At 55.3% G+C, this 19827-nt stretch overlaps 1 protein-coding gene and 1 non-coding gene across 3 annotated transcripts; both read left to right on the forward strand.

Moving 5' to 3' along the window:
• The first annotated feature begins 7 nt into the window (after window positions 1-7).
• Window positions 8-114, forward strand: LOC125105784 (U6 spliceosomal RNA). The gene has a single exon (XR_007129046.1). It is a non-coding gene; the product is annotated as a U6 spliceosomal RNA (small nuclear RNA).
• Window positions 115-4567: 4453 nt separating this feature from the next.
• On the forward strand, window positions 4568-19595 carry ISM2 (isthmin 2). Of its 2 annotated transcripts, XM_047737448.1 has the most exons (4): window positions 4568-4763; window positions 12206-12433; window positions 14381-14771; window positions 17971-19595. In XM_047737448.1, exons 1-4 carry the CDS (start codon window positions 4635-4637, stop codon window positions 18486-18488), a joined length of 1266 nt encoding a protein of 421 aa, XP_047593404.1. In that variant the 5' UTR covers window positions 4568-4634; the 3' UTR covers window positions 18489-19595. The 2 variants fall into 2 exon arrangements, with proteins under 2 accessions (XP_047593404.1, XP_047593405.1); XM_047737449.1 differs by lacking the exon at window positions 12206-12433.
• The last annotated feature ends 232 nt before the right edge of the window (window positions 19596-19827 follow it).

Here is a 19827-nt window from a genome sequence, read left to right on the forward strand (position 1 = left end):
AGAGACAGTGCTCACTTCAGCAGCATGTATACTAAAATTGGAATGATGCGGAGAAGAGAGGCATGGTCCCCGCACAAGGATGCCATGCAAATTCACGAAGCATTCCATATTTCCGAGAAACGTATACAGTTGCCCTGAAACTAACATAACACTGTATGTTAACAGAAAGTAAAAAGTCCAGAAATAGACCCACACATATACAGGTAATTGATTTTCAACAAAAGTGCCAAGTTAATTCAACGGAGAAAGTACAGCCAGCTAATGGTGCTGGAACAACACAAGTGTCTGGGGGAAACGACCTTCAACCCTTACCTCACATCATATACAAAAGTTTACTCAAAACCATAGATCCGAACATCAAAACTATAAAACTTCCAAGAGAAAATAGAAAATCTGGTTCCTTGGATTAAGCAACAATTTCTTGGAACATAAAAAGCATGGCTCAAAATACTAATATGCTGTACTTCATCAAAATGAAAACTTTAAGACTCAGTAAAAGGAAAACGCAAACTCCCGACGAGGCTAAAACATCCACAATATATATCTAACAAAGGCTTTCCATCCAGAGTTTAGAAAGAACCCTTAAAACTCAATAAGGTAGGGGGGGTGCCTGGGTGCTCAGTCATTGGGCCTCTGCCTTTGGCTCAGGTCATGATCCCAGGGTCCTGGGATCCAGCCCTGCATTGGGGTCCCTGCTCAGTGGGAAGCCTGCTTCTCCCTCTCCCACTCGCCCTGCTTGTATTCCCTCTCTCGCTGTGTCTCTTTGTCAAATAAATAAAATCTTAAAAAACAAAACACTTCAATAAGGTAGGACTAAAACTACAAAATAAAAAAGGCAGGACTGGGGTGCCTGGGTGGCTCAGTGGGTTAAGCCTCTGCCTTCGGCTCAGGTCATGATACCGGGGTCCTGGGATCGAGCCCCATATCGGGCTGTCTGCTCAACAGGTAGCCTGCTTCTCCTCTCTTTCTGCCTGCCTCTCTACCTACTTGTGATCTCTCTCTGTCAAATATATAAATAAAATCTTTAAAAAAAATTTTTTTTTTTTTTTTAAATAAAAGCCTCTGCCTTCGACTCAGGTCATGGTCTCAGGGTCCTGGAATCAAGCCCTGCATCGGACTCTTTGCTCAGCGGGGAATCTTCTTCCTCCTCTCTTTCCACCTGCTACTCTGCCTACTTGTGATCTCTCTCTGTGTGTCAAATAAATAAATAAAATCTTTAAGAAAAACAAAAGGCAGAACTAAAACTAAAAAATAGGCAGAAGGTTTGAACACTTTTTAAAAGACTTTATTGGGCTGGGGGGCAACTGGGTGGTTCAGTCGGTTAAATGTCTTCCTTAGGCTCAGGTCTTGGTCTCAGGGTCCTGGGATTGAGTCCCACACAGGCTGCTGCTCCATGAGGAGTCTGCTCCCTTTCCCTTTGCCCCTACCCACCCCTTTGCCCCAGCTCATGCTCTCTGTCTCCAATAAATAAATCTTTAAAAATTTTATTTTTATTTTTTAAAAGATTTTCTCTCTTTGAGAAAGAGCACATGCACAGGCATGCCAGGTGAGGAGCAGAGTGGGAGGGAGAGACAAGCTGGCTCTGCGCTCAGCAGAGAGCCTGATGTGGGGCTTGATCCCAGGACCCCGAGATGGCCACCTGAGCCAAAACCAAGAGTCAGAAGCTTAACCGACTGAGCCACCCAGGCGCCCCTAAAGATTTTATTTTTTAAGTAATCTCTACACCCAAAGTGGGGCTTGAATTCACAACCCTTCAATCAAGAGTCATTGCTCTACCGACTGAGCCAGCCAGGCGCCCCAAAAGATTTGAACAGACTCGTCACAAGAGGAGGTATACTAATGGCCAAAAAAGCACATGGAAAAACGTTCAACATCTCTGGTCTTCAGGGAAAAATGCAAATGAAAACTATAATAAGATTCCACCACTCCCCCACCCACCAGAATGGCTAAATTCAAAAAAAGTCACGATACCAAGTGTTGGCAAAGATGTGGGGATGGAAAGTGCACAGCTATTTGAGAAAACAGTTTGGCAGTTTGGGGGCAGCAATTTCATTCACCCAAGAGAAGTGAAAGCATGTGCACACGTGCGCTTGAATACTCACAGCTGCTTTACTCATAATAGCTCTAAACTAGGAACAACCCAAATGCCACCATTGTGAACGGGTGAGCAAAATGTCGTGTGTTCATGCGACGGAACACTGCTCAGCAGCGAGGAGGAATGAATGGCTGATACCTACAGCTATACGGACGAGTCTTAGAAACATGTCCAATGAAGAAGCCAAGCACAAAAGAATACATAAATACCATTCTATTAATATGAAAATCTAGAAAGGCACAACTAACCTGCGGTGACAGTGGACGAGTGGTTGCCGGGAGCCAAGACTGGGGAGGTAGGAATTAACTGGGTGCAAGAAGACTGTTGGAAGATCATTCTCAAGAAGTCACGACTCCCTTACAGATATAAAAATGAGCACGAGTTAAAGATTTTATTTAACTCTTGAATGAGGAAACGAGTAAGGATATGACAAGCAATCAAAGGAGATACTGAAAAACAGCAATGATAGAGCAGGAATATTGAAATGAATGTGCAAATGAAGGCAAAACTGGTTTCTTCCTCGCGGGGAGAGGTCAGACATAATTTTCACTTCTATAGACAGGAATGATTTTGCTTTGCTGTTCTTACCTACAACCTACAGAGCTGTAAAACAGCTCAAAGAATGAAAGACTGGAATCAGATTAATGCAGAAGGTTGTACGGTGTTTAGATCGTGCACTGTTTTCCGCTGAGGATAACCAACAGCACCGGTGAGGAGGGAGTGAGAACGATAGTGGATCCAGCAGAACCAGTCCGGAGGCTTCGACAGCGGTCCAGGTGAAGGGGGGGAAAGGGTTTGGGGTACAGCTGTAGTGCCTGACTCAGAGATAGGCCCATCCAAACGAATGAACTTGAGCCTGACCTCCATCTGGTGGAAGGTGTGGAAATTTGATGAAAAGAAAATAGGTTGTGTGTGAAAAAGAAATCTTAAAAAACTAAAGAACCAGGTAGCCTCACCTTTCGTCTAGAAAGAGTCATATGGTGTAGAAGGTGCTCAAAGGCGTTTCTTTTGGCTAACGTTGGAGTGTTTACTGTGTACCAAGCATCTTACTAGGTTGAACCACATGAAATTGCCAATATTTGACCCCTTGGACCAAAAAAATGGCAACTTCATCCTAAAGAAAATCTTTAAAATAGATTATTTGCTCCTTACATCTGCGAGGTAGGTACTCCCCCACCCACACACACACTTTTATAAGTGAGAAAAGCACCAAGAGGCCCAAGACCTTGCCCAATAGTAACTTCTTAGTAAATGGTAGAGGCAGGATTCAAACCCCCGTGGCCAACTCCAGACCGGGGTTGTAAACTCCGGATGCACTATTGAAAATGCCGCAGAGTCCTGGGCTGTGCTGTTGCAGACAGGAGTGGTTTCACAGCACTGTGCCCGGTCCCCTATGAGTTTTACTTTGGCTAAACCCAGATCCCAAGTTTTACCCCTATGGCAGGTTTCCTGGCCCTCCTCCTCCTCCCCAGCACCCCCAGGATCTGTTATCCCCGCCTTGAAACCAGGCAGCCTTTGTGGCCATCTTCCTAGTGTCTTCTGACAGCTCCTCACTGACTTGTCCAAACCCCAACCCTCTAGTCCCGCCCCCCCCCCCACCTTGTGTCACTGTGCTTACATTTCCTCGTAGACCATAGACCAGAGACCATGCCACAAGAATTGTCATCGCCCCTAGGAGTTCCTGATCTTTATCATGGGCTGAGCTTTTATTTCATGACCAGCGTACTCTACAGGTGAGGAAACACGCACGAATGTCTCGCTAGAGGGAGTGGTGATCCCATTGTTTTATCCCGGATTAAACTAGGTGACATCCAGTAGCATGGCACCATCTTCTGACCACGACCTCAGACGTGTCTAGCTGCTGGCTGTCCTTCTGGGACTTATCCTCACATCTGAGTCTCAAGTCTCTCTGGCTTTTTGAAGCGCTCTGAGAACATCCTGAGGAAATGGGGCGCACGGCGGCAGGTGTTTCTCTGGGCGTCTCCTCCAGCAGAGGAGCTGGGGGAGCCTTAGGGGAAAGACTTCCTGGCCTTCCTCCCCGAGCAAACCGACCTCGAGGTGTAAATAAACACCTGCCCAAGAGCTGAGGGCGCCCGCGCGGGGCTTCGGCGCGTCCCCCCACCCCGGACCCAGGCGGTCCGAGTGTCCCTGTGCCGTCGGCGCGCCCGCCGGTGGGCGACCCGCAGGAGCGGCAGCGAGGGGCTGGAGCGAGCCGGCCGTCTGGCCCGCCGCGACGACCCCGGCCAGGAATTCGCCTGGGGCTAGGGCGGCGACAGCGGCGGGGACAGAGGGCAGGAGGCTGCCAGACCAAAGGGAGTCTCCCGCCCCGCCGAGACTGTCCGCGCGCGCCGAGGAGCCGCCCCTGTGGGAAGGGCCGAGGAGGTCCCGGGCGCTGACCCGAGAAAAGCGCGGCGCCCCCGCGCTCCCGCGATCCGCGCGCTCCCGCTCTACCAGCAGGAGGAGAGGCGGGGCGCGAAGGTACGCGCGGGAGACGCTCGCAAGGCGCGGAGAGGCGACGCGGAGCAGCGCCGGGAAGGAGATGATGCCTGGGCTGCCCGGCCGCGCGGGGCTCCTCCTCGGCGGGGTGCTGCTGGTGGCGCTGCTGGCCGCGAGCCGGACGCTCCCCCAGAGGAGGCCGCGGTCCCGGAGCCCCTCGAGGCTGGCGGAGGTGAGCGGCGGGACCGGGCTCGAGCGGCGACCTCCGAGGGCGGGCGCGGGGCGGGGGCCAGGTGCGCGGGACCTGCGGGAGCCCCAGTCCCGGCCGGGCGGAGGGCCAGCGGGGGAGAGACTCCACTGCTGGGCTGAGCGTGGGACCCGGACCCCGTGGGACAGCCTGGTCTCTCCCGCCCGCGGCTGCGTCGCCCTGAGCGAACCTCTCCTGCAGCCCCCCATCCAGGGGAGCGCTCCGAGAGGAGCCGGAACGGTGGGAGGGGAACGCGGCGCCGAGCTACTGAGGTTCGACGGGCCAGTGCAGCCTCAAATCAGACCTGCAAAGGTTTGAATCCCTTTGGGTGTGAATTGTGATGAGAAGAGGCAGGGAGTGGGGTCTTTCAACTTGCAGGGGAGTAAGATCAGCCAGGGTCCTTGGTATTACTATGTGCTTGGAAGAGCAGAAAAGGTCGCTAAGACCTGACGGGCGGAGGGCACTTTCTGAGCAGCCTGTGGGTGCGTTTTGGGGATGAGACTGAAAACAGAGGAGCGAGTTGGAAAAGGGTGGTTTAGACGTGGAGAGGAATACGGTCTGCCAAAACTTGCCTCCTTGCACCAGGGGCCAGCGGTCCAGCCATTCTTCCGTGGACTGCAGTGGTCACTCATCCGCATGGGGTCAAAACCCTCCAGATTTATTCCGGGGTATGCAGGCTGGTGTGGCAGGGGGTCTGGGCTCCTCCCATGTAGCTATTATTTGAGGAGGAGGAGGACAGAGTAGTTCTTCCCATTTTCCGTATGAGGACACCGAGAGAGACCCAGCCGGGTGGGGGAGACTGGAGAGTGAGCGGTACCACAGCTTGGGGGCTAGTAGTGCCCAGGATGCTGAGGCCCTCCAGGGGCCATGGGAAGCAAGGGCCTGGCCTGTACTTAGGGTCTTTATGGACTGGTGTTTATCTGCCTTTTTTTCAATGCTGCCCTCCTAAGGAGACTTTTAGATATTTTTCCTCCAAAATGCCTTTTCCACTGAAATTTTAATACCGTAAATTTACTGTTTATGTACTATGGCACTTTGGTATGTTACAAACCATTGTGATATCCAAGACTTTTTGCCTCCAATTTCCAATTTTTGCCCCTTGTTGAGAGTACATTTTATAGACCAGAGCCCTTCAATGTCCACTCTCCTGCCATTTTGGGTTGTATAATTCTTTGTTCACTGTAGCATGTGTTAGCAGCATCCCTGGCCTTGACCCACTAGATGTCTACAGAACCCACTCCTGGACAGAGCCAGACATTGCCCAGTGTTTCCTGAGGGACACCCCTCCCCCGGCCACCTCTGTTGGCAACCACTGCTATAGACAAATCCGGAGGAACTGAACAGCCTCTGGCCAGTGCCACCTCCTAGAGATGACAGTGGTCCTACAATTAATTGACTTGTTTTTTTTCCTACTCATTTGGCGTTTTCTACTTCAGTACTTACGGCTTTGTATCGTGATGATTTTTTTTTATATGTTTGCCATATCTTCCCCTAAGACTAGCCTAGAGGATGAGTTATTTCAGAGCCAAAGTCCTATCCCCAGCCCTAGAATAGGGCTTGTCAGAATCCTCAAAAGCATGTTAAAGAAAATTAGTGCCACAAAGGAAAAACAGAGCTTGGAGCCCAGGGCCTGGGGTTCTGGTCCCAGTGGGTCATTAACTCATGTATGACTCACCCATGATTTCCTAATTTGAAATAGGGGACTGAGGCATCTCCGGGATCCCGTCTAGCTCAAACATTGCCTCAGAAGTCTGTAATGTGTGTTAAGGCTGTTCTATATCAAGGTGTTCGCTAAGAAATCCCACTGAGATGAGGCAGATTGGTGTTCTGGGGCCACAGGTGATTATGGTAGGAATGACTGACAGCCCCAAAGACTTTGAAGAAGCAGCTGAAGAACATACCCCACCCCCACCCCAGATCTAAAGGTACAGGATGACGGGATGTGAGCCTTCTCTGGGCCTTGCAGAGTCTGTGCGAAGTGCTTCATGTGCTGTTATTTCATTGTCACACCATGCTGACATGGGTGTTATTCCCATTTTCCAGAGGGAAAAATCAAGGCACAGAGCCGGTAAGCCTAACGGAGCTTGGGAGCCAGGGCTGTCATTTCAAGAGCTATGCCAGGGACCCTTAGCCTGCTCATCTGAAGTCTTGAAAAGTCTTGAAATCATCAGCATCAGGAACAAAACGTGCCACCCTCTCTCTGGGCAGGCCTGTTGCTGAGCCTCGGTTTATCCCCACAATCAAATGGGAGTAAGAGAGCCCGTTCTGGTGGCTAGCCTGCTAGGTGAGAAAGCATGGCTCACGTGTGTGGCGTCATCATTACAAGGATTTGTTGGGGGCTAGATGAGCAAGGAACAGCAGAGCTCTCTCCCTTGGGTGTCTTCTGCTCTAGCTCGGCTCACACCACCACCCAAACAGCCACTCCACTGTGCCTAGCCTCTTGCGTCCCTTGCCTTGTTTTCCTCATTTTAGGGTTAAGGAGACGGACAGCGGGTCTAATCACTAACCCATAGTTCTGCGGCTAGTAAGCGGGGAGCTGGGATTGAAACCCAGCTTGGCTTAACTCCGGGACCCCTGGACACCTTGCCCTGGCACCCACCACCTCCTGGGCAGCCAAGGGAAGACCCGGGGGTAGGGGAAACAGAGTTGAGGACTTGAGGTCACAGGTGGGTGATGGAGATGAGAACTAGGAGGAGAGGAGAGAGAGAGGGGACCGCTCACAGCTCCTCCATGCTGCAAGGACTGCCCCGCATGAAGGGTCCCCCCTGGGCGGAGCTGCAGGCGGTCCTGCTGTTGCAGCAGGGATGTGGTCCCCTCAGAAGAACGCACACACGAGGGGACGACGGCCTGAGAGTGAAGAGCTCAGGCCCAGAGGAGGGAGCCCGTGGGCCTGGGGTACCGTCCCACATACGGCTGGGGAGCTCAGTCAGCACTTCCGTCCCGGGCGTCCTCCAGCCAGGTGCCTAGCATCAAGGACTGGATTGCAGGAGGGGCGTGAGGGGTGGTAGGTCTTGCCTGTCCGGCCGGGACACCAAGAAGCAGATACTCTCCTGCAGGTTGGCTTTCCTTGGTTGGGGTGTGCCCCACTTCCTAGCCCAGTCGCTGAGGGAGTGTGACCCCAGCATATGTGTGATGCCAAGCATGTGGCTTCGCCCTCAGCCTCCCCTAGCAGCTGGTTACCTCCTTGGACCTTGACTGACCATCACTCTCCCTCCTGACCATTCTTCCTGCTCAGAGTTTGGAACTACTGGAAAACTGGTTGAGGGAGAAACGGAAGAATAGAATGCACGTGTGTGTGTGTGTGTGTGTGTGTGTGTGTGTGAGAGAGAGAGAGAGAGAGAGAGAGAGAATGGGGGGAGGGGCATAGATCTTAACACCATTGCCCCAAAGCATGGACTCGGGTATTTGTGCCTGTGTGAAACTCCCCGTGCGAGGGTAGCAGATGGGGAAGCTGGTCCTGTAGGATAGGACAGGTGTTGTTAAATGTGCTGAGCCTCAGAATTCAGGCCATGGGATGCACCCCCCAGAGTTTCTGCATAGGGGGTGGTGCTGGGGACTTCAGACCAGCTAAGATGTAAAGAGCTGGCAGGACCTGGCAAGAGGGGTCCTCTCTCTCTCAACACCATCCGTCACCACCTCTAGGTGAGGCTCACTGCACACTGGCCTTGTTTGAGGCAGCCCTCGTTCTAACTCAACAACCATGCCAGACAGAGACTGCTGTTTCCTTAATTTATGGAGGCAGTATTTAAGGCAGATGATGTTAACCCGCCCGAGGTCACACAGCTCGTAAGTGTACAAGTTGGGACTGGAACCCAGGCCGTGTGGCCTCCACCCTCCACCCGTCACTGCCCCGTTAGGCTGCCAGCGAGATGGTGAAAATGGGAGGGCTCCGTGAATACAGAGGTGGTTGTGCAAGGGGGTTGTCGTGAGAGCGTGTCCACACACGTGTGTGTGCACCCAGGCACGGGCGCGGAGATCAGACAGAGCTGAGTTTGAACCCAAGCTCCAGTGCTGTAACCTCGGCAACCTCACGTCAGTCCCTGGCCTTGTCTGAGCCTCCCCGTAAGCTCCTCAGTCACATGGAGAGTCACAGTCACCCCTCGGGGTTGCTCGTGTTCATGCAGCAAGGCAGTGATTTATCGAGCTCCTCCTGTGTCCCAGGCACTGCGCTAGGCACAGGCTACAGCAGGAACAAAGCAGTCAAAAAGTCTTGCCTGCCGTCTAGCTGGGGTGACAGAAGGTACATCAAGGGCCTAGCCCAGGCCCGGGAGGGAAGATGTGCTCAGACAGCACGTGCAGGGCGGGGCCCTGGGCTTTCTACCCCGATCTCTGCGGGCCTTTCCTCCGGTTGCCAGTGTCTGGCGGCCAGATGGCTGTCCCTGCTGCTAGGGCCTGCTCTGAGCTGTCACGGCCAGCCTGAGGCGCCCGGGTAGCAAACCCTCTCCTCCCTCCGTGATCCCTCAACCAGTGACTGGTGGGGCTGGTAGGTACACAGCCCAGCTCCCCACTCCTGGGGGAGTCGCTGAGGCACCCAATGGGACTGAGTTCCGCTTGTCACCATGGTCACTAACCTGAGGGAGCATTTCTGTATTAGCTGCTTCCCATGCCAGACTCACACCCCGACTCCCTGCTCCTGTCTCCTGGGATCACCTTCCAAAGGAACGACTTGCCCTTGAATCCCTGTGTCAGGGTTGGCTTCTGAAGAAACCCGAACTAAGACGGGTGTCCCCGCTCGACTCCACTCCACTCCACTCCACTCCTGGGGTTCCCTGGGCCTGAAACACAGGGCAGGAGGCCCGAGAACAGCTCGAGAAAGGTGGCATGTGTGGCTGGGATGTTTAGCTGGGGCTTTCTGTGGCCTTTGTTATCATCAGGTCCTCCTGGGCACCAGGGAGTGGAGAGGTTGAAGAGCCTGGAAATGCTCATTCTGAGCACCTGCTGGAAACCAGTTCTTTCCCATCACTATTCCCCATTTTACAGATGAGGATGCTCATAGAGGTTACGTCCCTGTCATGGTCCCCAAGGTCAGAAGTCAGGCTATCTGGGGATTTAGACCTAAGCAGCCAGAATTTTTTTTTAAGATTTTATTTATTTATTTGATAGACAGAGATCACAAGTAGGCAGAGAGGCAGGCAGAGAGAGAGGAAGGGAAGCAGGCTCCCCGCTGAGCAGACAGCCCGACACAGGGCTCAATCCTAGGACCCTGGGATCATGACCTGAGCCGAAGGCAGAGGCTTAACCCACTGAGCTACCCAAGTGCCCCTAAGCAGCCAGAATTTAAAGCAGAGTTTCCTTCTTTCTTTTTTTTTTAATGTATGTATGTATGTATTTAAGTGATCTCCACACCCAGTATGGGGCTCGAACTCACAACACGAGATCAAGAGTCACATGCTCTACTGACTGAGTCCGCCAGGCACCCCCGAGACCAGGCTTCTTAACTGCAGCATTGTTGACATTCTGGGCTGGATGATTTGTGTGAGGGCTACCCTGTGTGTCGTATGACCTCTTGGCCTGAGGCACCCCTCTCCAATCCACACCAGCCAGAGAGGCCACAGACCCTGATGTCATGCTGTCCTGGGACTGCCTGTCTCTGGGCCCCAGAGGCTGCAGACAGGAGCCGCCAGACCACGTCACAGGGACAGCTGGTGCTTTGGTGGCCTCGTGGGTGGGAGCTGCCAGGAAGACGACACACGGGGATGTGCCAGGCCTCCGAGATGGGTCAGCAAAGGGACTGACTTGTTCTGCTACTCAGCTGTCCCTCCTCTGCTCATCTGGCCTGGCTGTCTAGACCCGAGCCCCTTGACTCGGCAGCCGACACCAGGACCAGACTCGGGTGGGCCCATAGTGGTTAATGCGGGAGACTTGGAACCAGGAGTCTGCGGATCCCCGCAGGGAGGGGCTAAAGGGGAGAGACCGAAGGTTTTGATTCTCTTTTCCAACCCAAGAAAGTCACAGTGAGAAACTAGACTGAGTTTAGTTTGCCTCTGATTTGGGCAGTAGACCCTCCACTCTCTTGCCTGTAGTGTCCGAGCACAACGGTTAGGACTATGGGCTCTGGGGCACCTGGCTGGCTCAGCTGGTAGAACGTGGGACTCTTGACCTTGGGGTTGTGGGTTTGAGCCCCACTTTGGGTATAGATATTACTGAAAAATAAAACCTTTAAAAAAGAAGAAGAAGAAGAGTGTAAGCTCTGGGCCCAGGCTGTCTGGTTCAAATCCTGGCTCTACCACTAAATGTCTTGGTGTGACCTTGGGCAAGTTACTTGCCCTCTCTGTGCTTTAGTTTCCATTGTTGAAATGAAGATGACAGCTGGTACCTACCGCTGAGGGTTGTTGGGAGTTGCAATCAGTGATTAAGTAAGTGTTCAGAAAAGTGCCTGGCACACAGGTGTTGTGGAAATATTTGATAAATAAATTCTGACAATCCTTCCAGGTAGGAATTATGCTCATTTTGCTGCTCAAGCTGAATGAGCTAGTAAGAGGCAGAGCTGGGATTTGAACCCAGGCTGATCTGACTGTCCAGACCTGTGTTTTCTCACACTGTTTCAGGTATGAAGTGGGAGATGGGGTCAAGCCTGTAGACTGAGTGGGGGCAAGATCCCCAGGCGCCTAGCCCCTGAGACTTATAAAGGCAGCTCTGGACAGTGCCCTTTCCATCCTGTTGTGGAGACCTGAGTAATGGCTGCAGCCTGAAAGTAGGTGGATGGCCACCCCAGTGTCCCACTGTCCGAGCAGGTGAGGGCTGCAGCTGGAGCCGGAGACAACCGGGGTCTTTCACTTACTATCTCAGCGGAAGCAGGGACAGCCCCGGTGTGGACCCCGCAAGGGCACTGGCTGGTAGAGGGAATTAACTGGCTGACAGGCAGCTGTACCAGCACCTGGAACAGGAAAGGTGCCAGGCCCCAGGTGGGCAGGAGGAGGAAGGTAGCAGTGGTCAGGGATGCTAAGGAATACAGCCCCCTCCTGGATGGCCTGGGGGCCAGCGGCCCAGGTCGGCCCTCACTTCCTATGGGCCTTTTTGGGCCTTCCCACCCCGACTTGGGAGGCCCGCTGCCTGTTCCCGGGCAAGAGCCCTGGGGACTCTGAGGCATGTGGTCTGCTAACTGCACTTGGAAATACACGCTTCCCTCTCTGGACCTCAGTTTTCTTCATCTGTAAAACGAGGGGCTTGGCTTGTGTCTCTTCCGTGTGTAGAACCCTGATTTAGCCCCCCTGTCATGCCTCATGTTAGCACCGTCTGTCCAAGCAGTCTGTGGACAGGACCTCACTCACCCTCTGAGGCAGTAAAGCAGGTGCGTTCGGATACGTAGTCACACGGGGAGTGTGTGGCCTGGACAGACCCCAGGGCTCCCGAATCCCCCCTTCAGGTCTACTTGGGGCCAGCTCTGACCCCAGTCACCTCTCCCTCCCCCGCTCTCTCTCTTTCAGGTATTAGCCTCCCCACATCCCAGCTCTCCTGGGGAAGAAGAGAGGAGCCCACTGCTCCCCAGAACCCGCCTCCAGGCAGGGCCATGCCATCACAGTGAGGCAGCAGCCCTGAGCCTGGACAGGACGGCCCCTCCCAGGACCCTGGAGGTCGCTCCCTTGCTGTTTGAGCTGCAGAAGCTGCCAGGATTGGCCAACACAGACTTGAGTGCCCCAAACCCCAATATCCAGGTGAGAGCTCCAGAAGGGCCGTGGGCCCATGGACATCTGGGGAGGAGCTGGGCGGATCCGAGTTCCCATCCTGTATTCCCTGCAGGGAGGGGGTCCTGTTCGGCATCACCGAAGATGGAGTGGTGGGAGTACTGGTCATCCTCTTCCCTGCCACAGACTGAGCAGGGCATGTGCCCTGCTGAGCCCATGTTTTCTAGTCCATGGTGAGGGACAGACGGCCCTGGCAGGGCTGTCATGAGGACCCAATGAGTGGAGAAGCTTCGTGAGCTGCAGGGGCTTCTAGGAATCTGGGGGAGGAGTGACTTGTGGCCCTCACCCAGGCCCATCCTTCCTGCAGGGTTGGTTGTATGCAGAATGGGGTGGGCTGGTCGTGGGGGGCTGTCCCCCCAGAAGGGCTTTATGGGGCCAGTGGGATTCTAGTTTACATTCCCCACTGCCAGTCCTCAATCCCTGGTGGTAGTAGTTCTTTTTTTTTTATGATTTCATTTATTTATTTGACAGAGAGATCACAAATAGGCAGAAAGGCAGGCAGAGAGAGAGAGGGGGAAGCAGGCTTGCCGCTGAGCAGAGAGCCCGATGCGGGGCTCACTCCTAGGACCCTGAGATCATGACCTGAGCCAAAGGCTTTAACCCACTAAACCACCCAGGCGCCCCCCTGACGGTAGTAGTTCTGCATTTTGTGCAGCATCTACAGTTTGCAAAACACTTTCATCATCACCTGGGTGGCTCAGTTGGTTAAGCGACTGCCTTCAGCCCAGGTCACAGTCCTGGAGTCCCAGGATCGAGCCCTGCATTGGGCTCCCAGCTCCATGGGGAGTCTGCTCCTCCCTCTGACATTCTCCCCTCTCATGCTATCTCTCACTCTCTCTCAAATAAATAAATAAAACCTTTATATTAAAAAAAAAAGTCCACAAAAAAGCATAGAATCTAATGTTTTTTAAAAAATATTTAATTAATTTATTTATTTTAGAGACAGAGCACACACCAAGAAGGGGAGGGGGAAGCAGAAGGAGAGGGAGAAGCAGGCTCCCCACTCAGCAGGGAGGCCCACAGCCTGCCTCCCCATCCCCCGCCCCAGCCTATGCAGGGCTCAGTCCCAGGATCCTGGGATCATGATCTGAACCGAAGGCAGATAACCCACTGAGCCACCAAGGTGCCCCTCATATTATTCTATAATAGCCAAAAATAATGCTTTCAAAGTTCCCTTTCACATAAATGATTTCACGTTCCTTATTTCCTGTCCACCAGGGAACAGGAACAGTGAGGGAACCCCCTTTGCTCCCCTTTTGTCCCCCTCCCCAAACCTCCCCACCCATAGACACGATGGGAGTTTGCTATCTTTGCAATTATTTTCCAGTCCCACAGTGAGCCCCCAGGGTGTTAGTGGCCCCTATGGCTGGGCTGGGCGCCCACAGGCCACTGGAGCCATAATTCCCACCCAGTGCATCTTTTTTTTTTTTTTTTTAAGATTTTATTTATTTATTTGATAGAGATCACAAGGAGTCAGAGGGGCAGGCAGAGAGAGGAGGAAGCAGGCTCCCCGATGAGCAGAGAGCCCGATGCGGGGCTTGATCCCAGGACCCTGAGACCATGACCTGAACCGAAGGCAGAGGCTTTAACCCACCCAGGCGCCCCACCAGCCAGCGCATCTTAAAGAGTGGGTCTCTATCCTGGCACAATGTTAAAGCTGCCGTGCCTGACCCCATGTCAGGTAGTTAAACACAGGTCTAGGGTTGGGTCGGGGGTCTTGATACCCAGGGGATTCCGATGCACAGCTGAGTCTTAAATTGTGACCCCATGTGCCCTGAGAGGCCAGGAAGTTTGGTGAAGAAAACGAGCTGGTTTGGAGGGAAGGGAGGACCTCTGCCCCTATCGTCATCCGTCCTATCCTTGGTGTCTTGCTCTGAGCTCTCCTTTACCCGCCTGCCTGTGTCTGTCCCTCTGCAGGTGACCATTGAGGTGGTGGAGGAGCCCCAGGCCCAGGTGGAGATGGACCTCCTGGCCGAGCCCGGCCACCGCTGGCCCCAGGGGGCCTCGAGCTGGCTCCCTGTCAAGGAGCTCTTCTGGCCCCTGTTCTGGGGCATCCTGGAGGGCAAGGAGGGGAGGACCGATCTCAAGGGCAGAGCCCCAGGGGAAGAAGACAAAGAGGAGGAGGAGGAGAAGGAGGAAGAGGAGGAGGAGGATTACCCTGAAGAGTTCGGCGAGAGTGAGGACCAGGAGGCCAGTGATGACGAAGAGTATGACGAGGAGGAGCCTGGGTTCAGTGGGGCCGCAGGCAGCCAGGAGCAGGGCTGGCTGGCCCCTGGGGACTGGGCCTTCAAGGAGCCGGACGGCTATGGTGAGCACCCCATCTTGGCATTCCCAGCTGTGGCTTCTGGAGGTCCTGAGTGGAAACAGGGCTAGAGAGGGTCCGTCTGGAGGTCCTGAGTGGAAACGGGGCTAGAGAGAGGCCTGAGAGCTCCCCGAGCAGGGGCCGCAGCGGAGACCAGGAGCTAGGCCTGTACAAATACCATCATCCCCTAAGTAGCAACATTACCTGTAGCTGGCAAAATTTGGGTTTTCTTTTTTTTCCCCAAACATTTGACCTCCACAACAGCCCTGAGACCCCCCTCAGCAAAGCGGACATTTGTAATTTTATATATATTCATATCTGTCAGTTGCCAACGAATTGGGAAACATTATAAACCCCACCACTCACAACTGACTTCATTTTCAGACTGTGCGGTTTGCATCCTGGCTCTGCCGCTTTCCAGCTGAGTGACCTTGGGCAAGTTACTTAACCTCTCTGTGCCTCTTTTCCTTCCTCTCTAAAATGGAGAACGACACAACCCTCACTACGTAAGACTGGGTGTAGAGGGTATTAAGTGAGTTAATACACTTAAAGTGCCTGCATGTAGTAAACTAAATATTGGCTGTTTTTATCAGAAAACCACCTATCAGCCCAGACCATCCAGAAAATGCCCCCTCAGCCCCGGCCAGACCTCCATGATGGCCATTTTTATGTTTTATGCTGCAGTCCAGGCTTCCCTGGGCACAGACCCGTTTCATGCACCATCGTAGCCATTCTCCCCAGAGCCCTGGCATTTGGTCCTTGGAGGGAGGTGCCGTGCTGAGAACTAAGACCAAAATAATGTAAACTGGCAGAAACTTTAGGCTTTCCAGCTCATCTTCCATGAATTGTCCTTCAGCTCCTGGTGCCCGCCTGCTCAGACCTGCCTGGGAAGTGAGGAGAAAGCGGGCTTTGTCAGGACTATGTCAGGACTCTGGGGGTTCCACAGAGAACCCCCCCCCCGCCCCCGGGTCCCAGCCCTGCACAGCCTGTCTTGGTGGACGTCAGGTTCCTCAGACCAGTGCTGGGTCCCCAGCGTGGGAAGTCAGGATCTTCCTGAATATCCCAGTGCCAGGGGGCGCCTGGGTGGCTCAGTGGGTTAAAGCCTCTGCCTTCTGCTTAGGTCATGATCCCAGGGTCCTGGGATCAAGCCCCGTATCGGGCTCTCTGCTCAGCAGGGAGCCTGCTTCCCCCTCTCTCTCTATGCCTACTTGTGACCCCTCTCTCTCTCTGTCAAATAAATAAAAAATAGCTTTAAAAAATTTTTTTAAAAATCCCAGTGCCAGGGTGATCTTGTCAGCTGTGGTTCTGACTGACGTGGTTTGCACAGAGGTCTGCTCTACGGGGGTGCCCAGCTGAGGGACAGGCGGGGGCTGGAATCCAGCCCATGCTTCGTCCCCTAGGCCGGGAGCCCTGGCAAAGGTGGCATGCTCCCGAGGAAGGGGTGTGTTTTGGTGACAGGCCCTGGTGCTCCCCTTGTGCTCATACGCCCCTGGCTCCCTGCCTTGACTCGGACTCCCTGCCTTGACTCGGACTCTGAGCGTTCAGAGTAGTGGAGGCCCTGGTCTCCCAGCCAGAGGAGGACTTGGCCCTGCGGCCACGCCTGCACCACCACCAGGGTCCCGAGCCTACTGCCTGCCCCCTTGTCGAGGTGAAACGAGCCCCAGGGCCAGGGCCGGCAGAGGCAGCTGCTTACATGCAGGTGGTCCCCTGGGCACAGGCACCTTGTCTGAGGACGGGGCCTGGAGAAGGGAGGCAGGGGGCTCACAGACGCAGTGGTCTGGCCTCGGCCCAGGCCTAGCCCGGATGCTGTGGGCACTGAGAGCCTAGTGAGGGCTGGGCCTCCCCCACGGGGAGCACGGAGGTGCCCCAGGGTCCCACCAGCCTGGCTGCCTCTCCTCCCAAAGGCACCGAGGACAAAGAGCCCTTGAGCTTCCCCAGTGAGGGGTGGCAGCGCCCGGCCCACAATGCCCCGGACATGCTCAGCCCAGGTCAGTGGGGAGCTAGGCCCTGCTCCCAGGGGTTTGGGGAGAACCTTTCCGGGAGTGTCGAGCATCACTGCAGACAGGAATCTCACCTCCATCTATGGAGGCAGGGTACACGTTCCAGCTGGAAGATGACCCTCTCCGGCAAAGGGACCCCGGCCTTTCTCAGTTCCCCTAGCCAGGCCATTGACATTCCCCAGCCTGACATTCCTGCTGGGAAGAAGGTCCTGATGGGAGCCATAGAACTTGGAGGTTTCCCTGGGGGGGCATATTCTGCCTGGCTGTGGGATGGGATGGGATATTCTGGCTTCCACTCTCGGTCACTCTGGGGGCTCCCAGGCAGGCTCTGTGTGGGAAGGGGTACTGTCAGAAATAGGGCAAGGACCAGAACTCCGGAACTGCTCCTTCCAGCAGCGTAGGGAGCAGGCTGTTTTTACTAGAACATTCTGCATCTGCATCTCTTGGGGTCCCTTGCACCCCACAAGGAGGGTGGCAGCTGCCGACAGGCCGCTTGCAGGTGGGGCCCATGCTCACTACTGTGAGGCTCCCTGAGCCGGTGGGGTGCGCCTGGCGCTGTGCAGGGCCGGGGATCTGCCCTCACGGATCTCGGGCCTTAGGAGGAGAGAGACACACGGCCAGCTTGAGCACTATGTGGCAGGGCATGCCCCCATATTCTGGAGCAAAGAGGAAGGAGCCATGTTTTCTGTGTGGCCAGAGTCAGAGGCCACATTCTCAAGAGAAAGAGAAGAGAGGAGGCAACCTAGACAGAGGGGGCCACAGGAGCCCCAGAGAGGCAGGGTAAGGCTGAAGCTGGTGGAGGTAAGAACGAGAATGGACCAATGGTGAAGACAGGGGAATACTTTCTTACCAAGTGCTTAAAACAGCGGTGCCTGCCCCCAGCACCTCCCAGTTCCTTCCCCAAGACCCCAGATCCTTCCCAGCACCCAGCACGTAGAGGGAGAGCCCCTTGGCCAACATCGTTTTGAGCTGTGGCCTCTGGCTTCAGGTTTCCTGGGGAGGGGGCTGTGCGGTAGCCCTTCTCTGTCCACAGGGGAGGTCAGGGTGGGGGAATGTCCACGGGGGAGGGGGGGTGCCCACGGGGGAAGCGGGGATGGTGGTGCCCTACGGCACCCAGGTCTGGTGTGCGGCCTTCCCTCTCCGGGCAGGCGTAGGTCCTTGATAACTCCCTCTGCACCGGTGACCGGCTCCCCTCCCCCCTGCAGAGGTGGACAGCTGCGAGAGGTGGCTGAACTGCAAGAGTGACTTCCTGGCCCAGTACATGCGCCAGGTGCTGCAGGACCTGCCCAGCTGCCCCTGCAGGTACCCGCTGGAGGCCGCGTCGAGCGCCGTGAGCCTGCAGGACGAGCGCCGCGGCCGCAGCTTCCGCTGGAAGGACGCGAGCGGCCCGCGGGAGCGCCTGGACGTGTACCAGCCCACGGCGCGCTTCTGCCTGCGCTCGGTGCTGTCGGGCGAGAGCAGCACCCTGGCCGCGCAGCATTGCTGCTACGACGAGGACAACCGGCTGCTGACCCGGGGCAAGGGCGCCGGCGCCCCCGACCTCATCAGCACCGACTTCTCGCCCGAGCTGCACTTCAAGCTCGACACGCTGCCCTGGATCCTCTGCAAGGGCGACTGGAGCCGCTACCACACCGTGCGGCCCCCCAACAACGGCCGGGCCTGCGCGGACAACCCGCCCGAGGAAGAGTACTTGGCCCAGTTGCAGGAGGCCAAGGAGTACTGAGGGGGGAAGGGGGGCTGTGCCCGAGAACCCGCCCCTGCAGACCCCGGCCCTCTGCCCGTACCCCTGGGTAGGCGCCCGAGAACCCCAGGCAGGTTGGCACCCCGGGGGGGTCGGTGGGGGGTTGGGCACAAGGCTGAGGGGTGTACAGGGGCCAGGGCAAGGGATGGAGCTCACTCCCGGAGGTCGAAGGGTGTATCTGAGGAAGCAGGAGTCTGGGGGGGGGCATTGCCCTCCCCTGCCTGCTGGGAGGCTGTGTCCCAGCCTGGCCATGCACTTTGTCCCCTCTCCCCCTGAGCTGGGCTCTGTGCACAGGTAAGGGCCGGGCTCCCCAGCACACAATGATTCCCCGGCCAGGTGGCAGAAAGTCCAGGTCCTGAGGTGCTACTCAGGCTGGCAGCCAACCTCGTGAGTGGCCCCCTCCTTACCTCTGGGTGGTTGCACGAGGCCCTCTTGCCCCAGCCCTGCTGGGAGCCACCACAGACCAGGAGCGTGTCCATTGCAGGATAATCTAGGCTCCAAGCTTCCCTTTGGGGGACACCTTCAGTGTAGGGCTGAAGTCAATCTGTGGGGCCCAGTGTGGACAGACAGGTTGAGGCAGCCAAGGCAAGGGATGGCTCCAGGCGGGGAACAGGTCAACCTATTCAGGGCCCTCTCTTTGTCCAGCACGTCTGTCCTGTCCAGGTTGTAGGTAGGCACGTGCAGGCCTGGGAGATGGTGAGCTTGGGCTAGGCTCAGGACAGGTTCAAGAGGATGTGTCCCACGGTGAACTGGGAAACCAGTTCTCTGGACTGGGTTGGCGGCAGGGAAGCCCAGGTCTGGGCCAATTCTGTGGTGGAAACGGCCCCACCACGGCCCACTTCATGCTCCGAGCTGATGTTATCAAGGCACCGAGCTCAGCGCTGGGAAGAGAGGCGCCTGACTGGCAATCCTAGCTCTCCTTGTGCTTCTCCTGCCCCCTCACCTCCGCCCCTGAACCGTACTTCTGGTCTGTGGAGTTGAAGTGATGAAGTCCCAACTGTCCTGTTCACAGAAGCTCCAAAAGGTGGGGACCTCGGTCCCCAGACAGCTGCCCTGAAGCTCTTCGTGATCCTCCGCAATAAAGCACTTTATTTTCAAATTCTGTCTGATGAGGAATTGGGAGCCTCCGCAGAGGTGTAGGGAGCCCGCCGTGGTGGGGTTTGCGACTGCTTGACCCAGTTGGGTGGGCAGAGCTCCTGGAGTGCAGAGGTTGGATGTAGGTGTGAATCATCCCACACTTCTACAGTATTGCCTGGCAGGTGGGAGGAGCTGGCTGGACCTCAGGGGCACATTTGCTAGTTCCTGGGGACAGGAGGACTTG

The sequence above is a fragment of the Lutra lutra genome, chromosome 7 (genome assembly GCF_902655055.1).
Source record: "Lutra lutra chromosome 7, mLutLut1.2, whole genome shotgun sequence".
NCBI lineage: Eukaryota > Metazoa > Chordata > Mammalia > Carnivora > Mustelidae > Lutra > Lutra lutra.

What these genes read in the sequence shown, in the direction of transcription:
- ISM2 (XM_047737448.1), top strand. Translation starts at nt 4,635, where the DNA reads ATGATGCCTGGGCTGCCCGGCCGCGCGGGGCTCCTCCTCGGCGGGGTG. An exon ending in GCCCCTCGAGGCTGGCGGAG is followed by an intron (nt 4,764 to 12,205) that starts GTGAGCGGCGGG and finishes TCTCTCTTTCAG; the next exon opens with GTATTAGCCTCCCCACATCC. An exon ending in CAAGGAGCCGGACGGCTATG is followed by an intron (nt 14,772 to 17,970) that starts GTGAGCACCCCA and finishes TCCCCCCTGCAG; the next exon opens with AGGTGGACAGCTGCGAGAGG.